The following is a 24,093-nucleotide window of genomic DNA, read 5'->3' as shown; positions in this document are numbered from 1 at the left end:
CAAGTTAAAAAAAAAGAACATGTGGATGTGATGGGAAATCCATGGTGCCAACACGTGAGAAGGAAATAGGCAGGGAAGAAAGCAGAGTCTAGTGGTCAATGTGCTGGAGGGAGTACGGGTACACTGGGGTGTGATTCCTGAGTTGAACCTGTATTACCTAAGGCAAGGCATTCGGTCTCTCTCATTCAGGAAGGTGTTACTCTGGAAAATGGGATTAATGATACTTCCCTCCTGTACACAAATCTAACACAGAATACAAGAGTACAGAGTACAAGAGTACATTTTACCACCAAATGGATGAAGCACCTAGATGCACTGTCACTGCCTGCAAATGTTCCTGTTTCATCTGCTCCAGAGAAGACAGCCAAAGTCACCTGGCAGTATTGTGTCTGCCTGCTGCAGGGATCTCCTCTATCTTCCTCTGAAATATTTGGCAGATACAAAGTTACCTGAACTTGATCTTGTCTTGCAGGTCCTTGTTAATTGTAGCCTAAGGAAAGGTAGTTTTGCCAGAGGCATCCATTTCAGGGCTTCGTCAGGAGCCCAGCTCCCTGTACAGTCACACTGTCTCAGGGGCCCAGGGTCCAGGTTTGGTATATAAGTAGGATACCTGAAGTTAGACAGTGCAACACTGCTTTAAATAGCTGATGTGTTTTCCCAGTGTGCTTAAATCATACTGTTTTGGGGAGCCAGGACTGTATGTGTGCATATGTCTGCTTGTCCATTTTAATATTATCATCTAGCATGCTTTCATGAATCTAAAAGCACTTCTGTCAACAGCTGCTGTTTTATCCTGTGGTCACTTCAAAGGTACCCACAATGATGCATGGTGCAGTAGGGGCCTGACCAAATGGAGCAGAGAGCCATCTCCCCCATTCAGTTCAGTCTGTGTGGCCTGGTAGCAGAGGAGGGCCAGAAAGATATTTGTGCCCTCACAAACCTTTGTCACCAGATGGTGCTGACATGGGACAGAGAACTAGGATAAGCTGAATTCAGGTCTATTTAATCCAAATCCTCAAAGGCTAGTTGTGTTTGGATTTGACAGCAATGGCTTAGACCCCATAGGAAGTGTCTTGCATGGGTGCACACATGATCATGGTTTGATTACTGCTAGAAGCAGGTATTGCACCTCTGAGGCTTGCCTGGGAGATGCCCTCACCTACCCTGGATGGCATGGCTCAGTTTGCTCCCATCGTGTAACTGATTTAATGGAGAAATCACTGGTTCCTCCTCTGCTCTTGTCATTTGTTCCTCTGCTCACTTGTACTTTTGTGTCATTCTAGGTGCTATCCCTGTTCCCGTGAACATGCATAGAGACAGTGTCTATACTTACTGCCTGTGCATAGGCACCATATGCTCCAAACTGGATGGCCATGGGGTTGAACATGCCCATTTGTCCTGCCATTTGCTGCATGCGTCTCATTGTACGCTCCTTGTCTGTATCTGCAAACTTCACCACCAGGCTTGAAGAGGCTCCCTGCAGGACAGGAAACAAAAGGAGACACATGAGGGAATTAGCCAGGTACACACTGGCTCATGCAATCCATACATCTAACACAGATTTGGTAGCATGGGATCCAGCTGATGCTGATTTTTCCCATGCAACCTCTCAGGCTTTTTGAATTGGACCTTTGCAAGAGGCTGAGAGCATCAGGAAGGAAGGAAAGGACCCTGGAGGGTGAATGACCGAGGCCAGCAGCCCGGTAACCTAGTTTCCTCCAAAATTCAAACTTCCAGGCTGTCATTAATGTTCTCTCTGCAAAAGTTGTTGCCTTATTCTTTCAACATATTGAAAACCTTCTGGCCCAGCATGTTGTCCTCATCAAAGATCTGGACTCGGTGCAGCAAAATGTAGGAGCTTTTGCCGGATGAATGTGGTAGGATTTGTGAACTGATTTATTTTGATGGAATGTGTCAGCTCTGTGCATGCCAGTCCCCCAGAACTGGATCACCCTTTCACACTGCCTTGTCTTGTAACCCCCATGTTCAGTGAGAAATCTGTGCCCAGCCTTGGAGACAGGATTCAGTATGCTGAGCAGAATGTATGTCTCATCACAAAGCAGCATCTCTTCAACACTGTTAAACTAGGGGAGCAAAAATAGTACCTTATGGACCTGAGTTTCCTCTCCATGAACAGTAGGAAATAGAGGCTACCACAAAAGAGCCCACATTTAATGTTACACTTTTCCAGGAAAGCTTTACAATGTTTGGGTTATGTCTGCAGTCAACACCAGTGCAGAACTACAGATGATCATCAGAGCTGGCTGCAGAAGCCTGTGAAAAATGTACAGCTTTTGGGAATGAAAGAAATCCCTCTCCTCCCCAAAATGAGATGAAAGGACAGTAACTGCAATTCTTAAATTTCTGATAGGAGGCAGAGATGGGAAGAAATAGATCTGCTTATGAAGGAAGGCACTGCTATTTTTTTGGCTGGCTCCAAGGACATCCTAACTTCATGGGTTGGTTGATTCCCCACAGCGCAGTCACCCCAGGGGAAGAGGGGTGCAGGGGAGGGGGGATCTGGCAGCAGCCCTGACAGCAGGCAGACAGTTGCCTCAGGAGCTGGGCTGCCACCGAGCCTGGGGAGATGGGCAGGTGAGCTGTCAGGAGACTGACAAAGAGCAGCTGAAATCATCGTGCTCCCATGGTATGCTTCCCTTTTGACACTGGTATTTGCTGATGGAAATAACAGTGAGTGGGGAAATTGCCAGCTCAGCCTCTGGCTGCAGCAGTAGAGGAAGACCAGCTCCATGTCAGAGGAGCTGGGCTGTTGCAGCGCCCTCATTTTTCTAGCAGAGGTGGGATTGCCTGGGATTGCACAGGGGGAGTGTTATTAACTGGCTTACACACAGCCCTATGTACCTGTAACCAGAAAAAAATAGTCTCGGTGAAAGCAGAGTTGCTCTGCTACAAATTGGGAATAGTGTAGTAAACCACAACTATGGACGTACATATATATAAATTCAAGCTATGCATATTCAATAGCCTCTCCAGATCCTCAGTTATGAATAAAGACTTGAGGAATTAACATGCTAAAAAAAAAAACCCAGTCTAAGGCCACACAATGAGTGATGTTCCCCTGGATTAGCAGCCTGTTCTGGGAGGAAGTGATTTTCATTGGTATAGAATCTTTCTTTTTGACCTGTTAGTCTCTTTCTAATAAATCTATAACCCACTCAAACAATGTAGTGAAGAGCAAGGGGTTGAAAGAAGTGCTTCAGGAAAACAAAGGGATGGAGAGATGAATGCTCTATTCAAGGGTGTAGAGCAGTCTTCAGAAGTATTATAAGAACAAAACAGAAAGTGGGGGGTGTGGGGAAGAAAAAAAAATCTAGCCAAAATTCCCCTGCATTTCTGCTCAAGGCTGGGTGACTTTTCATTTTTTTAAATCACATGATGTAGTTATTGATCCTTCCCCAAATCACACTCTTAATTGCAGCTCATCGACAAATTAATATTTTAATGCATACATTTCCTGCTAATTATCACCTGGACCAGTCCTTAATTAGAATTCAACACTCATTTAATTAACCCTGATCCAAGGGACTGTTTGGTAACCTGAATCTAATGATTTAAACCTATTTGCAGCTGTATTGGAGGGAGGCACTGGTCCACAGCAGATTGAGCTGTTCAGAGCTGCTGTCATGATTTACAGAGCAGAGGCTGCAGCATGGTGGGCACAATGCAGCATGGAGGATTTTGAAACTGAATGAGGGGAATGAGTATTCATCTCTGCAAATGGGTTTTGAAGATGTGACCTGCTCTAGTTAGCAGGACAGAGAAGTGTAAATAAGTTGGTGTCTTCTTCCTTCCCCTTTTCTTTCTATCTCTATTTGCCCTGGAAGTCTTAGGGCCAGAGAACTGCCTCAGGAAATTGCTGATGCCTCACACTGTTGAAAACCAAGCTATTATTGTAGATGGCATCATGAAAACATGGGTAACCTCCACATGAAGTTCTTGCCCCTGGAGTGTTCTTCCCTCCTGATGTGAGTCGTAGTGACTACATAGCAGCCACTTGACCCAATGGGATCTAAGACTGCCTCTTATGAGATGTTTTTCTGGGTTGCCTGTTGCAGCAGGACTTCAGGCCTCTTTGAACATCACTATAATATACACAGGGCAGAAAGGCCATTGACAAATAGAAGCAAGTTAGAGCACACACTACAAAAAAAGAAGAGAAAAAGGAGGGTTTTTTAAGAGCGTTCTGCAATGAGATGCGCATGTAAGCACTTAAAGATATGTAGCCAGTAGAGATGCTGCATTGCTCTTGAATATGAAGATTGACCTTGGGATTGATGCTTTCTGTATGTGGTTCCTCATGTGCAGCCCTTTCACGTGGCCCAAAGGAAATCAGGCAGTAAACTCTATCAAGATCACACTGTGCAGGATTTTTAGCAGAGGAGCCAAACAGTGCTGTACATCTACAGCAGCACAAGACTACTTTCTACTCCAGTGACTCCTACTGGATAACATTAGAAATGCTCCAGAATGGGCCAGATTTTCCATGGAGTAAAAACTGCAGAGCCTTTCATCTGGACTATTTATTGCTTCCACAAGCAGTTAAACCATGGTGTAAATCAGCTGTTGTCTGCTGACAAAGGCAATAGGTCCTGTCTGCTCGGTCATTTATTAGTAATACATAATCTCCCTCTTGCTCTCTCCGGTTGTTGGACTGGACCTTATATTTCGCCAACCCCCAAGAGAGTTACAGTGGGTAAGTCAATACTGTTTGAAATGTACTTTGAGATCTGTGTGTTAATTCTGCATTTTACCGAGGGAAGGACCTGTTTATTTCTCTGCCCTGCAGATCCACACTCAAAAGAGACTATCATGAAAGTGAGCATTCCTGCTGGTGCCTCTGCAATGGGCTACTTGGAATTTGCATTTATCTCCTTTCCCATCAAATCAACCTCCTTTTTCAAGTGCTTTGATATCTACTGATGAAAAGAATAATATAAGGGCTAAGTATTATGCTTTCCCTGTTCTCTCTTGGGCCAGCAAGTCTATTTAATATGACTATCTTGCTTCCCGTCCCCTTCCCATGCGCAGTAGTGAATTGCTCCCCTTAGTCAGCAGAGTCAGATGCTCTCTAGGCTGGCAGGGCGAGGGAAAAGATGGAGGAAAAATCACTCTGTGCCACACTCACTTTGTAATCCCTAATCAGAGTCCTCTATGGGAAAAACTAATTTCCCAGCCTGTCTTGACGTGTGAAATAAAGTCATTCTTGAAAACAGGAGCTTGACAGGTCACTTGTGAAATTTCATATTCAACTAAAAATAAAATATCCATCCATTGATATTTCATTTAAAGGCAAAGGAAAACAAATCTTTCTTTTGCCTGGTTGTTGGGACTGTTTCCCATTAGTTATGGCCTTCCAAATGGAGTGTATACACAAATTAAGCAAAAGCTTTTCAGGAGACCAAATAATACTGCACGACATCAGGGGAAGTTGCTTCTCCCTAGAACAATATTCATAGGAAAAGTTTTGTGAAGATGTTTCCTTGCAGAATATACGCCTGAATTTTCTTTTCCTGTCAGCCCTATAAGTCTCCTCTGACTCAGTAGGTTACCGATCTCTACAGATGGTTAGACATCTTTTTCTTGCAAAACTGATGAATTTGGGCCTAATTCACCAAAGCCATTAAATCATGTTTCACTTTAAGCTTAGCGAATGTCCTGTTGGAGGTAAGCATACACTTAAGTACTTTACTGCAAGGGTGTCTCTCTCATACAGGTGAACTTTTATATCTTGGTTAACTCAAATGGAGCCAGTTAAAAGTTCTGGGCCAAAAATATTAAAAAAAGGCTTGTTACATTAAAGTTCCAGTAACTAAAGCTCTTGAGTATAAGAGATCTGAATGTGCAGATCCTATTAAGTACCTTCCAAAATGTCAGCCGTGCGCACCAGCTAAGATGCTTAAATGAATAGGTGCTGCTGGATACTTCTCATTTGGGCATTCAGACTACCTTCCTAAGTGTCACCATGTGAATGGGGTTGCTTGTGTTGGAAATTTTGCCTTAGCACTCCCTTTGCAACTGCAAAGCAGAGCTGGGAGGATGCTGACCTTCAGTAGCGTTTCCACACAAGGATCCTTGACGTTAGGGCCTGAAAGCCAAAGGAGGATTTCTTTACTTTGGCCTCTTTCAGATCAGGCCATTTGGTATGATGCCTCCTAAGTTTGAAAACAAAACCAGATTTTTTTTGGAAATGTCTGTGTAGCTCTACTGAAAATAGGGCTGCTGAATTAACCAGTGGGCGCTTGACCCCAACCTGGGATTTTAGACAAGCAAAAAATAAACTACTGTCCAATTAAAACTGTAGAGCAGAGGGAATTTTAGCTAGGTAGAAATGTAATTACCCGTGCTGGAAGATGGCCAGAAGACCAGGACTAACATCCCTCCCCTCTTGTGAAATATGTTATGTTTTTCTGTACTCAGGGCTTCAATTTCATGTCTCATCTGAAAGATGAGTAGGACGGCAGTCACTAGGAGCGATTTCCACTGTCCTGAGAGCTGGTTTAGACACACTTGAGATGAGAATGACAGAGATGGAGTGGGGAAAGGAGGCATTCATCCAGGGCTGGAGTGACAGACCCTTTGATAATGCTGCTTCCTCAGTAGAGGGGATTCTTCATGCAATGTCTAAGCAGAGAGAGTTGCTGCAGGTACTTCCCTTCACAGGTCTCCAGAGCTGTAATTTATTTGGAGTGGAAGCTTGATTTAGGTTTTACTTGCCCATACACTACTTTTAGCAGATGTCTCTCTGAGCTAAAGTTATTGCTTTCCACAGGGCAACAGAATCATTGACTCCTGGTGGCACTGTACCCAATTCTAATTAGAAAGAACTCAATATATTAACCTTGGTATTAGTATGCCCCTCAAATCAAAGCCAGATATCCAAACAACCTAAACTTCAAAGCAGAGTTCTTCAAGCAGCTCTGCGTTTTTCAGCTCAGTCTATGGATGATAAAAGTCCTCACAGAATCATTCGCCTTCCTTAATGCATTATGAAGCGGAAAGAGTTGTTATACTGGTAGACTGGAAATTCTTACCCACTATTTAGGAATATGAAAGCAATAAATAATTATTTTTTGTCTATTATTTGAAGAAAAACTTAAAATCCAGAATTCAGAAGAAAATGTTATAGGTTTCCCTTTCCCAATAAGAGTAACATAGTTTGGAAGATAAGGTATGTTTAGTTCTGTATTTACTAAAAATATACTTTCCCTGAAAATATTCTTACAGCAACAAATGATGACTTGACATAATTTTTTTATAAATTATTATTACTATTAAGAAAATGTTTGGTAGCTGCAGCATAGAGCCCCATGAAAGCTAGTATCTGAATGGCCTCTCCTTCTAGCTAAATAGGCAAGGATGAAAATAAGAGAAGTGGAATAATTCCAGAGCCATAAAGTAAATTGTCTATTGTCACAGCAAGGCAGCATCACAACCAGGTATGGAGCCCCTGATGCTTTGGGACTCTGCTCACATGAGCTCCACTCTTCCTTGGCAGTTCAGGATGAGGACATGAACAGCCTAAGATGACTTGGAAGGAAACAGATGTTGAGGAAGGGCTGCCAAGCTGGGCAGATACATTTCAACTGTGCATGTGACATACATAAAAAAACATTTCAGCGGCACTGAGTTGCAAAGACGCTGCACATGACTGGGCATCCCAGATCACTGTCATGCTTTATGACTCTAGGCTATCACAGTGTAAAGCATGTTGTTTGACTGGGATAGTAAGAAGTATTTGCATTTTTGCAGCATATTTAAACTGAAGATCTCCAAACACTGTACAACCACAGGGTCATTAATTGATAAATGATTCTGCTTGCAGGGAGGTATCACCCATGCTTTAGTATGGTGAAACAGGTGGTCAGCTGAAGCTATGAGATGGTGTAAACTCAGTGAAGCTCTGCTGGTTTTGGTGGAACAAGAAGCTGGTTTATGCTGAAGGATCTGCCCTTACTGCATTCCACTCCACCAAGACTGAAATGTGTCTCCTTGCTGCTGGGTGTGACTTCACAACCGCTATTCCTGTGAGTACCACACAGACCTTTGGGATGGGAAGTCAAGCATATTCCCCTACCTGATTTCACTTGCCAGGGGACATCTGAGGCAAAGACATTGGTGTCTGGTAGGATGCTTCGCATTTGTGAATTTGTGTGGACTTCAATTGAGGGTCTTATCTGAAAGTTATTGTTTTGATCTAAATACAGCTTTGCCCTTTAAAAATTCGTTTTGATCTTTGCAAAACCCATTTGGGTAATAGCTACAGAATCACTTAATGCCGTCTATGCTTTGGATAGTGATAGCAATCTACCAATTACTAAGGTCTTTCTGTTTTCCTTACAAGAATGTGTGTTATCAGTCCAGACCACACACCTGAGCAGGGCTGGGAAGGAGTGGATTAAAGGGAAACAAGCAGAAGCAGCCAGAGTGATTTAATATTGATCCAGAGCCCACTTAAATCAAAGGGAAGATCCCACTGATGTAAATGAGGTTTGGAGCAAAAGAAAGGAAGGGAAGAGGGGGGAAGAAAGAAACCTCCCCAAAGCAAGCAGAGGTAAAGACCTAATGCTGACATCTTCATTCCTCTCCGTGGTGGGAAGAGCACATCCTTATTAGAAGGTGGTGATGCCCAGTGGAGCTCCCTCCAGTAGGCTGGGAACACCCCTGCCAGGCAGGGAGCATTTTATGCCTCCCAGGCTGGAAGCTTATCAATGTCTCTGATATCCCAGAAAGGTCAGTGCTTGTGAATTATTTTAGCCCTGCAAGTCCTAATCTCATCCAGACAAGTGTTGAGTGCAGCGAGCCTCGCAGGGGCTGCCACCGGCACCAGGACTTGGGCAACACTCGACGGTGGTACAGTCCCACTCCCACTTTCCCCCGGCCACTTCCACGGCTGTTGATTTGGTTCCCAACTCCCCCTGGACCTATAAAGAGATGTTATGGTGCCAATTAAATCCTTTTGTCTAGAGTGAGGCCATGCAGCTCATGAGCAGTTATCCCTCTTATCCCATTTGGAGGCAATGAATGTTGCAGTTCGGAGGGAGCGAGGAAGCCTGGGGAAGAGGGCGAGTGAAGCCTGTCATGTCCCACAGGTCTCTTCGCTGTCCTGCCAGATGCCTGCATGGCTACAGAGATGTGACTAGAGAAGTAAAGGCCGTCTTTTGTGCCAGTATGATTCATACCCCCTGTCAGGCAGCCGGGCTGCCTGGATTTCTATTATGGGACCCAGAAACATGTGATTTATTAGTTCATTTATGGAACAAGGGGGGGGGGCAAGGAACACGGTCCTATGATTTTATTTTTTATAGAAAGAATTAAGGGAAATTATGGTAACACTGGGAAACTGTTGGCCCAAAGGTTGTAGAATCAGCTGTCTTGGTGGCAGCAGTGGGGTAGGATGGTCTACGAACCTTAGTTCCCCTCCAGCCAGAACCCACTGCCCAAAGGAAAGCGAGGCTGGGCTATCAAGAGCCATTGGATTTTGATGGAAGAAATGACTGCAAATTAACATCTAGGTATTACACATCCATTGCTTCTTTCATCCCAAAGGACAGCACATGATTTTATAAATGGTGTTTAGGTAGCATATTCAGAAAAATAATTCGTTAATGGAAGGAGGGCCAGGCCTGCTCCTGGTGAGTTATGAATGGGTTCCTGATGTATTATTATTTTTTAATAGAAGGAATGGGTGGGTGTGCTGTGCCTTGCCCTGAGTTAAACAAGCCAGTCTGTGTGTTACACAAACACATTGCATGGAGTGTATGTTCTTTAAAGAGAAGAAGATCAACAGTGAAGAGAAAAAAAATGGGTCTGAGTTGGCATCTCCATTCTCTTCCATCAGCTTCTCCAACATCAACAGTGTAAAATGAGGCCTCAGCCTTCTGCATTAATTTGAGCAGATGGACTTGCGTTGATGATACCCCACTCTGCTCTAGACTTTGTGACTTTGGGCAAGTAACTTTAGGGTAAATTCAGCTGTGAGGCATGAAGGGCACTCAGATGCTGGACTCTCATCAACTTTCACCCAGAATTACCTTTGAAAATCCCCCCTTTATATTTCTGTGTTCATGTAAATCTAAAGTCTAATGATTTTCCCATTTCCTATTTACCCTGACAGCCTGAGGGGGTCAGTGACTCTCTCTCTCTGCTGACTGTCACAAGGTGGCTTTTATTAACTGAGGACTTGAGCCCATGCTGGAATCTAAATGAGAGTAAATTTTGTTGGTTAATTGATACTCTGAATCATGGTCTGTTTAATTGTTATCTATTTGTATTATGGGTTTGTCTAAGGTTCTGTTTATGTTACCTGGATATTTTGAAGACACCCTTGGGAAGTGAGGTGGTGGACTGATGGTTTCAAGTTTGACCTTCTTAATTCTATGTTTTCCAGATTTAAGTAAATATTAAGATTTAGATGCTCAAGTATCCACTGGTTATTACTTCTCTACTGGGACCAGAAACAAGAATTGCTGTGACTTTGGCTATGAACTGGCTAAATATACTGATTAATTGTGTATAAGACCTGTTCATTCCCAGACATTGTATTGTTGCTTCTTTTGCTTATTTCTTGTGTCTTGTCCCTTAGAGGGACATTCAGATGACCTAATTGCAGCCATTTTGGGTTATCTATTCTAAACCATCAATTACTTAAGACAGACAGATGTCTCTCTGAGGGGCTCCATCAACTGTAAGAGAAGTGTAGATGATAAGATCACAGATGACCCCGAAGTTTTATACTTTGACCAACACTTTGATGTAATTCACCCAAGTCAACCCTGGCCTTTATTTGGTAAGCTGCTGAGTGTGGGAACTTTCCTGTAAGAGGTTTGTATGGTGCTTAGCGCACAGCAATTCCATGTAAGACCAACAATAACCACATTTCCAACAGTAGTAGTCTGAGAGGAAATCTGCTAGAGTTTCTAAGAGAGTGAAGAGCATGTTCCTGTTGAGGTGTGACCTGCAAACATGAAACTGTGGCTCCACACATCTGGTTCACAGATTTGGTTGACTTCCTGAAGATGCATCTTGCTGGAAGTGGAATATGCTACAAGTTTTGAACTGTAGTCAAACTCCCCCAACTTTGTGGAAATGACAAACCCTCCTTCTGAGCACTAAAGGTTGCCATGAGCCTGAAGGGAGAAGGGGAGTGTGCAGCTGGATGTGTGTGAGTATTTGCGAAGAAGGGAGGAGAGACGAGGAAAGTTTCTCCTATGAAAGAAATTATCCAATTTGAAGCAAGTAAGTCCCTCATGGGAAGAGCTGTGACAGAAGCTGCTCTGTTCCTGTTAATTTTCACAGTGCAGCTGTCAGCAGCTCTGTAAATAGTACTCTACGAAGCCAACACTTCCTATCCACACATCAACCATTCAATTAACAGAAGGAGGAAATAAAGTGTACCACAGCCTTCTATCACAGCTTTGATGTTTCCCAGCAATTTATGAAAGTGTACACAAATCTAATTACAAGCCCCACTGCTTCCCATTTACGTGGATCTCCTCAAGTTCAGAGCTGTTTATATCAAAATAATTGTTAAAAATATCTCAGCTGATCTACGGCATTGTGGTCCCCCCACTCACCAGAGCTGCCATGCTGCTCCTCCCAGGGAGTTTCTGACAGCTCAGCGCTTTGGTGCCAGCATGCATGCATAATAACAGCTGCTTCCCCACCATTCTGCAAGCGAAGTGCCTGGGCTACAACTTCATCATGCCCACAAAGGCCTATTTTCCTTCTTTCCTCCACCTGCTCAGAGCTCCTTCTGCAGACTCTCACTGCTTTCCCTTCCACCCCTAATTCACCTAAATATTACTCTGCTGTGTTGACAGGGGGTGAGAACAGCTTCTTGGCCAGTTTCCATAATGGGACTGTGTCTGAAGGCAACTTCACAGTGCTTTGCAAAGTCGTAACTGCACTGTAGGAATGCATAGCAATAATAATAGCAGACATAAACATGAGCTGGGGTTGGTTTCTTTGATGGGGTGCCTGAGCATCCAAAGCCAGGAAGATGGGAACCAGTACCCCATTTGCCATGAGTTTGAAAGAGGGCCACTGCACATGACATGTTGACAATGATGACATTTGTTTCTCGGGGCATTTTTTTATAATCTCATATTTAAGTCACTCTCACTTGGTAAACTAAGTGAAAAATTCCTCTAGCTTAATTAATGTCACTCTCTTATGGTATGAGAGAGTAGATAGTACATTGTATAAGGCAAGAAGAGAATCCCTTCATCTGACTATTAATTGTGGTGGTTGGGAATTTTGGTGCCATGGGTGGACTTCCAAGGAACGTGGTAGGTGGAGGCTGAAAGTCAACCTTGTTCAAGGTGTTGTGTCATTTACATTTTCTTGATTAATAAAAAAATAGTAAATACAACAATTAGAGATCTAATAGGTCTGTCACTTAACAACACTGAGCAATAATTGCATAATTTGATATAGGTGGTTCCTGAGCAGAGATTTGAAGTTGTTTTTGTCATTTGTGTTGATAAGAGCTGCACAGAAAAATGTTGAAATGAAAGCCCCCAAGTTAACAAAGTTTTGGGTTGCACTACTTTTTATTTTTTTTTTAAGTTCAACTAAGTTGAATCTTTCTCTGAAAGGCAGACATCTGTTCAGTGCTTGTATCCAAGTCTCACATTTTCTTTTCTTTTCACAAAACCAAGGATTCCATCTGAAAAAGTAATTTTCAAGGAAGATGTTCAGCCAGGCATAGATAGACTTGCTATTACCAGGACGCAGAAGAAATGCTGTGGTTTGACCAAGCTGATGCAGACTTCTATAGTAAAACAAAAGAGGACTCGGCCTGTGTGATGGGGGAAGCCACCTTACAGGGTTCTGGAGGTCTTAACAGCCTTAAATTTCATTAATTAAAGATATAGAATGAACGTAGTGCTGACAATCAGTGTGTTAGACAAGTTCACAGTACACCTAATGGATCAGGAGTCAGAGGACTCAGATGTGGGATGCCTGGTTTCTGACCATGTGGGAGGAATCACCATTGGAAGAGAGGTCAAATGAATAGCTTTAATACCTGACTTGTAGGTGGCTAATGTCAGCTGGTATAGAGTCACCCTAGATCTTTAGCTCCAGCAAGATTACTGTGGCAGCAACAAGTGCAGCAGAAGGATTTCAGGGTGGCAAGGGTGTAGCATTGGTGAGCAAAGACAACTGTAGACTCTGAGACATCTGCAGAAAGCAAGTGTTTTTGGCTTTTGTTTAAGCAGTACGGGTCCTTTTTCATTCTAAGTTGCACTTCAGGTGAAGAACCACTATTTTGGAACTGGCAGACCATAGGAATCTGACACCTAAAATTAGCTAAAAAGCACACTTCTATTTGGGTTTTGGTTTGACAGGTTTCAAAATCTATTTCTGTAAAATAAAATTCCTCCAGAGATATCTATTTCTCTCTATTGATTATAATAGAAACTTAGATGACAACCACTTAGATGACAACCTCAGACGTAGTTCCTTAGCTTCTGGATGTCTCAAATTAGGTGAGACGAGTCCCACCTCAGGTATTCAGTCTAATGCCATTATGGAGATCACCATTATAATTAATGAAAGGAACAGGCATGCCCAGAAGGTGATTTAGCCCATCCTAGCACAGATAGATAAAGGGAAGAATGCACAAATCTCTAGAAATGTCTCTCTCTCTCCTTTCTGTAGGAATCCTAGAAGATGTTTAGAATAGATTACAAACTTTTAGACTGTTAAAGCTAGATCAAATGAATCACACTTTTCGTTTCTTCTCACCTCTATGCAGAAAATGTAGATAACAGTACTGTTTTACCCCTTCCAGGAATTAATTCATAACAAAAGAAATTCTGAGGTGCCACGGCGGGCGAGGTGGAAAAGGTGCAACAGTAGTATAGTTTTTAATACTTTCTGGGTAAGATAAAGGCTGTTGCAATTTAGGTATGCGTGATGAAGTCTGGAGAAGAGTTTATTCTGTGTGGATGGATGGACAAGGCTGTATCTTAGATGTGTTGGATGTGTTGTGCAGAATGACTCTTCAACATTTGGCTGTCACCCAGATATGAAGACATGGAGAGAAGGAGAAAACCAAGCTGAAGATGATGCCTAGGTAGGAGCATGACTGACAGGTAGGATGATAATGTTGTCCACAGTGATTGAGAATGGAGGCGGAGGAGAGAGAAGTCAGGGTTTGGGAGGAAAAGAGCTCTGTTTTATACATATTGAGCTTGATCTGGCAGCTAGACATCCACTAGGAGATGCTGGAAAGACAGGCCAAGATTTTAGTTTGGACAGGAGTCAGTCCTGCAGTAGAGAAGTTAGATCTGCAAGCTGTCACTATAGAAATAGTAGCTGAATTTGTGTTGGTGGATAAGGCTGCTAGGGACAAAGCTTGGATGAGGAAGGGAAGAGAATCAAGAGACCTGTTTATGCCCCCATATGGATGAGAAAGAGAGAGAGGAGGGGACAGAGTAACCAAAGCTAAAAGTATAGGGCATGTAATTGTTATAAACACATTATAGATACGTGCAAAAGTACATGAAAATTATGATCTCTCATAAAGGAGGACATGGAGGTCAAGTAAAACACTATCATAAAGCTGATGAGTAGATTGGCAATACGATTTAAAAAGACCCCAGAAGCTCTCTTGGCAGGTAGATACAGAAGGAACTTTGGGCCTGCTCAAAAGTAAGGGATTTGGGGAAAGTTATTTCTAAAAGCAATTGATTGTATGAAAATTGGAAAGCTGTAGACCTGTTTGGTGGGCTCTTAGGAGAAACAAGTGCCTTGCATAGAGAAGTGGGCTTGTGATGGATGGCGGCCAGGCACCTGTCCAAGGAAAGGTTAATAAAAAAAAAAAACAAAAAAGAAAAAATCTTTCATAAAAGAAAGTTGCCTTTTGAAACTATTAGGCAACATATGTTGTGTGAACAGGAAGTCACAGTAGAGCAATAATCCTGACAGCTGTGGAGAAACAGGAGTCTGCCGCAGGAACAAACAGCTCGAGACCTGACAAGAATGATGATGGATGCCCCATTGGTAGTACACGAGGACAAGGCAAGAGACATTTAAATTGGCTGAACCACAGGAACAACTTTGAGTTGGCATCGCAGCTGGACAAATGAGGCCAGTCCTAATGGTGCGAGAAATGGGAGGGGGGACTGCAGGAAGATGGCAGCAATGAACCCCTCCTTTCCAAGGACGAGGGCTACATCACCATCTCACCACGAGGTGGCTGCATTTCTCTGTGAAAATCCAAGCCCTGAAAGAAGCTGCACACCTTGAAGCACCATGAAAATGAGAATGGGAACAGAGATCACTTGCAGGATTTGGCCCATCTCATTTAAAGCACCTTAAGCATTTTGAGGCCCTGTGGGAAAAACAGTATGTGCTCCATGTCTTGATCAAGTGGCGGTCACTTGACAGGTCCTCACTAGTCTGCTGAGCCATGGTAACTGCCCGTGTGCCTGCTTTTAGCTCATGGGAGTTACAAGGCAATGCCACATAACTTAGCTTATAATGAAGAGGATGAAATTAATAATTTTCTACTTGCTTTTCCTGTGAACTAAGAGTAGGTACGTGGACTGCTGCTGAGGTTCAGCCAATTCATGCAAACTTGTCAAGCCATGGAAACTCGATTGTGAATCTGGGATGTGCATCTAGTAAGGATTAAACTGTGATGCTTTTTCAGATGCCCAGATTTGGTTATTCAAGAACATTTCTGGAACAGGTATTTGAGTCAAATAAGTCAACAGGAAAAATGGTCCCATAAAAAACTGACTGATGAAATGGCCAAATTCTTGATTGTTTTGCACATCCTAAGTTCAGTTGACGTCAGCAGGATGGAACAGAAATTTGCTCCCAAGTGGTCAAGAGATGAGTATTTTTTCTTACCTAAAGTGTGCTGAAAATAGGAAGGATAAGGACTGGGGAAGGATAAGGATATTTTGGGTATAGTAGATCTAGATAAAATCTTCAGCTCTCCTTGGGTTTTGTCTGTTTTCTCCCATCTTTCTCTCAACTCTGTCACCTGAGTTTGCAGGCTTTTTGGGACAGGAACTGACTTTTTATTACACCTTTTTGTGGTACCACACCCTCTGGAACTGCAATTCCTGATGTCAGTTTATACACATTATCACTTTGGGTCAAAGTTTGAAAGTAAGTCATTAAAAGTACCTCTTTGACCTGTCTCAGGAAAGATGCTCATAATATTTCATTATGGGATGTCAGCATCAAGCCCAGCATCTGGTTTTGTTAGAAGGAATCTTTTAGGAAGAGACTCCTGAAAGTACTGTAATACTTCAAAAAACTGAGAACCCCATCTGTAAGGAAATTTTTTTCAATAGCGTCACTGGTAAACAAGTAATATTTTTAATCTGATTTGTGTAAGATGGGGTTCCAAAAAATGAGATCTTGATGATTTGCTACTTTTAGAAACCTTTTCCCCTGTAAAGAATTTTCCATTTTTGTCCCTGCAAAGACCTAGATACAATCTGCCAGGCCCACTTTAAACTTATTTGGATAAATTGATGAATTTACATTAGAGTCTTTTACGGAAAGGGAGATTTTACACTCTTAAATATCTTTTATTGAGCTTCCTGCATCCTTTCCAAGTTGTCGGCATGCTTCTTAGCCTTTCAAGATTTACACTGTGAATAATTAGTAACAAAAATAATATACTATTATAATAAACCAAAACATGTTGGACCAGATTGTCTTTCCTTGCTGACAGTGGAATGCCTTACATTCCTCTGGGTCTGTGTGATGGTGTACAAATATCATTTTGCATAGAAAATACATTTCCATTGCTACTTTCCTGAACTATCAGGCTTGAAACCCCGTATTACTAGATATTTATCCAAGCGGAACGATCCCTCAAATGTTTCCTTGAAGATTCAGTAGTTGATCTGACTGTCTTTCAAAAGTTGGATGTAGGGGACCACAGTTATGCCTAGGTAGGCACTTTTGTAGTAGCAACAAGAGGTGCCCATTGCTGTGTGATTTGTCTCTAGCTTCTAGTGCCATCACGTGAACATGCTGCTCTCTGCTGAATGCTGGAAAAAAGTTCTTTGTCCTTCACCTAGAGGCAGGGACTCTTTGGGGAGGGAAAACGAAGAAGCCCTTAGACACAAGTTTCTGCTTGATTCATCCCTCTGAAACTTGAAAAGTTACACTCCTGGTGAGTTTGACCCAATGTTTTTGGCATCTGTGAACCATATGTCTTTTTTTCAGGTCATCAAAACTGCTGGTGACAAAACACAGCACCCCTTGGAGTTCTGCGCCTATGTGAAACAACAGTGTCATCCTGGCCTTTCCACTGATGAGTTAAGCAGACCCAAGGCCCTGCATGCCTGAGCTGTTATCCATTCTTCCCAGAAGATGAGTTGCAGAGCACAGATAAATCATCCTTCCTCCTCAATCAGGCCACAGGGCAGGAAAGGCTGGACCGATCCTCACTTGCTCGTGCTACAGAGCTACTCACCGGCATTGTCTGGCTGCCATGCAAGGCATTGATGGCTGCTTGGGCCTCCGCATGTGAAGAGTATTTCACAAATGCACACCCTGGAAGAGGAAAAAGAAGAACATAAGAAAGGTTGCATTGGTACCATGAAAGTCAATCTAGCTGAGTAGCCTGTTCTCAGAACTGGCCAATAAAGAAGGTAGTGGAGAAAGTATATGTCCTGGTTTCTGCTGGGATAGAGTTAATTTTCTTTTTAGTAGATGGTCTAGTGTTGTGTTTTGGGTTTAGGATGAGAACAATGTTGATAACACACTGATGTTTTGGTTCTTGCTGAGTAGTGCTTATACCAGTCAAGGACTCTTCAGCTTCCCATGCTCGGCCTGGTGCACAAGAAGTTGGGAGGGGGCACAGCCAGGACAGCTGACCCAGACTGGCCAAAGGGATATTCCATACCATATGATGTCATGCTCAGCATATAAAGCTGGAGGAAGAAGAAGGAAGGGGGGGGGATGTTTGGCGTGATGGCGTTTGTCTTCCCGAGTAGCCGTTACACATGATGGAGCCCTGCTTTCCTGGGGATGGCTGAACACCTGCCAATGGGAAGTAGTGAATGAATTCCTTGTTTTGCTTTGTTTGCATGTGCAGCTTTTGCTTTACCTGTTAAACTGTTCTATTTCATTTTACTTCAATTATTAAACTGTTCTTATCTCAACCCATGAGTTTTCTCCCTTTTACCCTTCCGATTCTCTCCCCCATCCCACCAGTGGGGGGGAGTGAGCGAGCGGCTGCGTGGTGCTTAGTTCCTGGCTGGGGTTAAACCACAACAGTATAACAAGCAAACATGTTCCTGATTATTCCTTCCCAAAGTCCAGTCATCAGCAGCCTGAGGACCTTTTGAGGCGAAGCCGCATCCAGAATCCCCACACTGCTTGTAATGGACACTGACAGATGCAAACTTAGCAAGTACTTTATGAATCCACTTATCTTTTGACCTCCACAGCTTCCAACGGCAGTGTTGCACAATTTTACAATTTATTGGGTGAAAATGAATTTTCTTTTATTTGTATTGGACTTATGCTCCTCCCTCTGGGGTTATAAAAAAACAGTAAGGAAGTGTGTAAAAGTTATCAGAAAGCCACACATACTTGTTACAAGCAACCACAGGCCAGCTGTACAGAACGCATTCAGGTTACTCCAAATCCACAAGGTACCTTATCATATCACTGTCTGGTAGAGCTCCATGACAGACTGCTCAGAGCTTGTCTTGGCTCCAAGCAGCCTTGGTCTGACAAAGCATAAAATAGCTTCTGGTGAAGAAGCCGGGATGCAAGAGATCCACATGTAATGATTGCCATCCTGCCACCACCAAAATTTGAATCTTAGTCTTCTACCATGAGCTGCAGAGTCAGAGCCTGTATAGGTGTTTTCCTCCAGACATTAGAAAAATGTAGGCAGTGCTTCTCTAGCCTGCATTGCCATGTGAGGAATCTCTCACTGAACTCTTACATAGGGTTTTAGGACAGAAAGGTGCATTTATGAATATGTGCTAAAGTGCAGAAACAATCAACACTTCAAAGGGTTGCATGCACTATTAGGGTGGGGGAAAGTATTGCTAACACTCTTCGCTACAAGCAAACTGACTCAGAGAGAGGAAGAGTAATTTCCATATGCTAAGGCAGTTTTTGGAACAGATCGGGAGAGATCTGAGACGTTCTAGCTTCTATCCCCTTCTATTGCTATCAAGGACTTTGAACTTTTAATCAATTTACAAAGCACTAGCTGTTTCCCTGAAGGAGTGCAGATCACTGCGCAGGGGATACCAGTCCTAACAATAGACAGCTCTCCATTATTCCCTTTGCAGAATCTTTAGAAGGTCCACACACCCTTATGGATCCATATAGTGCAGGGTGTAAACTAAAGCATTAGAACATCCCACTTGCAAACTAGAAAAATGAGTCCCAAAGCTCCCCAAAATCATTATTACAGCCTGATAGAAGTGAGATTGAAGAGAACAGTGATAGCCCCTTCTAAAAATAACACACACATATGAAATTAGCTTACAGTTAGGAGCCCTTCACTTTGCATTACCCCCTCAACACTATCCTCAGACTGTATTTCAGGAAAAGCACAACAATTATTGCTAATAGATGGATCTAATTTATAAGGAGCTGAGAGGAGACAATCATGAGAAAATGAGATAGATAAATTTCAGCTGAAAACAATAGGGATCAATTATGCCATAATCACAGCCCAGCATTCCTGGGCTCCTGAGATACTATGCCTTCCTCTTCATTAATCAAAGATAATCCAGAATTAGCATGTTTAATTATTTGCAGAGATTCTTTTGTACTTTCTGCCTTTAAAAAGAAGATGCTGATTAGCAAATATACAAAAAGTTTTCCAGCTCCAGTCACCCATTGCATTTAGAGCAGGATTTTTGGCTGCAGTGTTGCTGTCATGTTGAAGGCTTCGCTCTCTTCAGGTGAAATTCACCCCTGTGCTGAGGAACCTGATGGATCGGTAGAGCTGGATAAAGGTGGGAGTGAAAGGAATAGCAGGCATTTATCTTGTTTAATACCCAAGATGCTAATGGGATCCTTCCTACTGCTTCCAGTAGGTTCTGTAGTAGTAGAGTAAGTGAAAACTTAGCTTTCACTGGTGTATGGTGGCAAGGCAATAGCAGAGATCCCAACATTTTGGTCCTTTTGTTTGTGTGTTTAATGGGATGGCTTCTGTACACAACATCAAATGTGCACGTAATCTTCTTCCCTCCCATTTTCACCAGAACTGAATCCAGGACCTCATGAGCTGGGGACATGAGTCACGCCACCCTCCTCAGAACAATGGTGTCCCTTTGACAGGAGCAGATCTGGAGTTTGTAGGGATTTTGACACATAGGTATATAACCTGTGCTGAACAGGGAGATACATATGCTCAAATGTTTTTTTCTTTCCTTACTTCCAGACTATAGAGCTGAAAGGGCTGCTCTGATTGTCTTGTCAGCTTGGAGGAGACTGCAGAGTCAGGGCCTAAGGTTATAATTGCAGAGGGTGTTAAGACTCCTCTTGTGGAACTTCTGGTGCTGTGGGAAATCTTTACTTTCTGAGTTACTGAAGTAGACTACTGCTGAATGGAGAAAGAAAAGAGGCTGTCCAGAGAGCAGCAATGCAGACCTTGTGGGTCCTGCTGTCTTGCTGAACTGGATCTCCTTCAGCTTCCTCACCTGAGGACTCCTGCTGAGGACTTCTGCACTCCTGGCTGCACACTGGTGAGCTTTACCCGGAGGGGTGCAGGACGGCTCGTTCCTCTCCCAGAAGAGACAGGCTCTGCATTCCCCTTCAGGCAGAGAAATGCCTCAGTCCCAGCTCTTCTGCTACCTGGTTGCATGTTCCAGCCACTGTGTCTACCCCTGAGTGACTCATGCAGGAGGTATTTCTGCAGCCCTGTGAAGGGCATGGCTCAGGGCATCACCCATGGCTTCAGGCAAGGTTCAGGCAGCTTTCTGGCTGTGACTGGACTGTGGTGGCATTAAAGTGGGAAGCTGGGACCTACCTTCTGAGAGCATTGCTTGCATCGAGGTACCTGGAGGACTTAGAGGCTCACCACAGGGATGCCTGGTGGGGCTTCACATAATGGGTTGGGTAGGATTGAAGTCTATGGGATCTGATTGCTATCTGGCACTTAGACAATCTGCTTAAATCTCAATTTAGGTGGAATTTAAGCCTTATGGGTTTCACCGAGAATAAGTAGCTCACAAGCAATGTGTGTCACATTGGTTTCTAGCAGATCAAAAACATTACAGACTGGGAATAACTTTGTGGGAGTTGTGGCTCGCCTGACTGTCCCCTAAGATAAGGGCACGAGCCTTGTTTTCTGTTGGATTGACTGCTCTGTGTGTGTGTGTATGTAATTGTGTGTGTAAATTAGGAGCTTCACATTTTCAGAAATAGCACCAGCAAATGGAAGCTGGTAATATTAACTCTGTTAAGGCTCAGTATTGATCCTGAACAGCTTCGTGAAATGCAAGCCTGAGACTGCAGCCCGCTAGCACTAATAATTAAACTGGTTAGCAATATGGAGCTGCCACTCAGATTCAGACTTATAATGAAATTGTTTAAGAAAAAAAAAAAAGATAGAGCAATTATGAATACAGACTAGGAAGGAGAGGGGGAGGGGTAGCCCTGTACGTTAGGGAGTGTTTTGACTGTCTGGAGCTTAATGACAGTAATGATAAGGTTGAGTGCTTATGGGTAAAGATCAGAGGGAAGGCTAACAAGGCAGATATCCTAGTGGGAGTCTGTAACAGACCACCCAACCAGGATGAGGAAACATGAAGTATTCTACAAGCGGTTGGCTGAAGTCTCACAATCCCTAGCCCTTGTTCCCGTGGGAGACTTCAACTTACCAGATATCTGCTGGAAATACAACACAGCAGAGAGGAAGCAGTCTCGGAGGTTCCTGGAGTGTGTGGGAGAGAACTTCCTGACGCAGCTGGTAAGCGAGCCAACCAGGGGAGGCGCCCCGCTGGACCTGCTGTTTACAAACAGAGAGGGTCTGGTGGGCGATGTGGTGGTCGGAGGCTGTCTTGGGCTCAGAGACCATGAAATGATAGAGTTTTTGATTCTAGGAGAAGTAAGGAAGGGGGTCAGCAAGACTGCTACCCTGGACTTTAGAAAGGCAGACTTTGGATTGTTCAGGAGTCTGGTTAACAGAGTCCCTTGGGAGGCAGTCCTGAAGGGCAAAGGAGTCCAGGAAGGCGCAGGAACAGGCCGTCCCCATGTGCCGCAAGTCGAGCAGGCGGGGGAGAAGACCGGCCTGGCTGAACAGGGAGCTTTGGCTGGAACTCAGGAAAAAAAGGAGAGCCTACCGCCTTTGGAAGAAGGGGCAGGTGACTCAGGGGGATTACGAGGATGTTGTGAGGATATGCAGGGAGAAGATCAGAAAGGCAAAGGCCCAGCTGGAACTTAAACTGGCCACCACCGTTAAAGACAACAAAAAAAGTTTTTATAAATATGTCAGTGACAAAAGGAGGGCCAGGGAGAATCTCCCTCCTTTGTTAGATGCAGAAGGTAACCTTGCCACGAAGGATGAGGAGAAGGCTGAGGTACTTAATGCCTTCTTTGCCTCAGTCTTTAATAGTCAAGCTAGTCATCCTCGGGTTTTTCAGGCCCCTGAGCTGGGAGATGGAGATAGGATGCAGAGTGAAGCCCCAGTTGTCAAAGAGGTGGCAGTCACTGACCTGCTCCTCCACCTGGATGCTCATAAGTCCATGGGGCCAGATGGGATCCACCCGAGGATACTGAGGGAGCTGGCAGAGGAGCTGGCCAAGCCACTCTCCATCATTTATCAGCACTCCTGGTCAACCGGGGAGGTCCCAGATGACTGGAAGATAGCTAATGTGACACCCCTCTACGAGAAGGGTCGGAAGGAGGATCCCGGGATCTACAGGCCTGTCAGCCTGACCTCGGTGCTGGGGAAGGTCATGGAGCAGATCATCTTGAGTGCCATTATGCGGCACATGCAGGACAACCGGGGGATCCGGCCCAGCCAGCATGGGTTTATGAAAGGGAAGTCCTGCTTCACTAACCTGGTCTCCTTCTATGACACGGTGACCCACTTAGTGGATGAGGGGAAGGCTGTGGATGTTGTCTACTTGGACTTTAGTAAGGCCTTTGACATGGTCTCCCACAGCATTCTCCTGGAGAAGCTGGCTGCTCACGGCTTGGATAAGTGCACTCTGCGCTGGGTTAAAAACTGGCTGGACGGCTGAGCCCAGAGAGTGGTGGTTAACGGAGTCAAATCCAGTTGGCGGCCGGTCACGAGTGGTGTTCCCCAGGGCTCAGTGTTGGGGCTGGTCCTGTTCAACATCTTCATTGATGATCTGGATGAGGGGATTGAGTGCACCCTCAGTAAGTTTGCAGATGACGCTAAGGTGGGTGGAAGTGTTGATCTGCTGGAGGGTAGGAAGGCCCTGCAGAGGGACCTGGACAGGCTGGATCGTTGGGCCGGGGCCAACTGTATGAGATTCAACAAGGCTAAGTGCCGAGTCCTGCACTTGGGTCACAACAACCCCATGCAACGCTACAGGCTGGGGGAGGAGTGGCTGGAGAGCTGCCTGGCTGAAAAGGACCTGGGGGTGTTGGTTGACAGCTGCCTGAACATGAGCCAGCAGTGTGCTCAGGTGGCCAAGAAGGCCAATGGCATCCTGGCTTGTATCAGGAATAGTGTGGCCAGCAAGACCAGGGAGGTGATAGTGCCCCTGTACTCGGCCCTGGTGAGGCCGCACCTCGAGTACTGTGTTCATTTTTGGGCCCCTCACTACAAGAAGGACATTGAGGTGCTGGAGTGTGTCCAAAGAAGGGCAACGAAGCTGGTGAAGGGTCTAGAGCACAAGTCTTATGAGGAGCGGCTGAGGGAGCTGGGGTTGTTTAGCCTGGAGAAGAGGAGGCTGAGGGGAGACCTTATTGCTCTCTACAACTACCTGAAAGGAGGTTGTAGCGAGGTGGGGGTCGGTCTCTTCTCCCTTGTAACAAGCGATAGGACGAGAGGAAACAGCCTCAAGCTGTGCCAGGGGAAGTTTAGGTTGGATATTAGGAAAAACTTCTTCACCGAAAGGGTGGTCAGGCATTAGAACAGGCTGC

General features: G+C 44.2%; 1 protein-coding gene across 22 annotated transcripts in view; it reads right to left on the bottom strand.

Annotated features, from left to right (window-relative positions):
* Positions 1-24,093, bottom strand: part of LOC309601571 (CUGBP Elav-like family member 4) — a gene marked incomplete at both ends in the record, with an annotated part of 741,391 nt that overhangs the window by 64,931 nt on the left and 652,367 nt on the right. For all 22 annotated transcript variants that reach the window (XM_082334636.1, XM_082334653.1, XM_082334642.1 and 19 more), the window contains 2 exons: positions 1,334-1,477; positions 17,474-17,553. In XM_082334636.1, coding sequence (XP_082190762.1) covers positions 1,334-1,477; positions 17,474-17,553 — 224 coding nt within the window. The remainder of the gene's footprint in view (positions 1-1,333; positions 1,478-17,473; positions 17,554-24,093) is intronic.

This window comes from Platalea leucorodia, assembly GCF_965183815.1.
Source record: "Platalea leucorodia genome assembly, chromosome: W".
In the NCBI taxonomy this organism is placed as follows: Eukaryota; Metazoa; Chordata; class Aves; order Pelecaniformes; family Threskiornithidae; genus Platalea; species Platalea leucorodia.
Note: the sequence above shows the minus strand (reverse complement) of the source record. Positions and strands in the feature narration are given on the sequence as shown.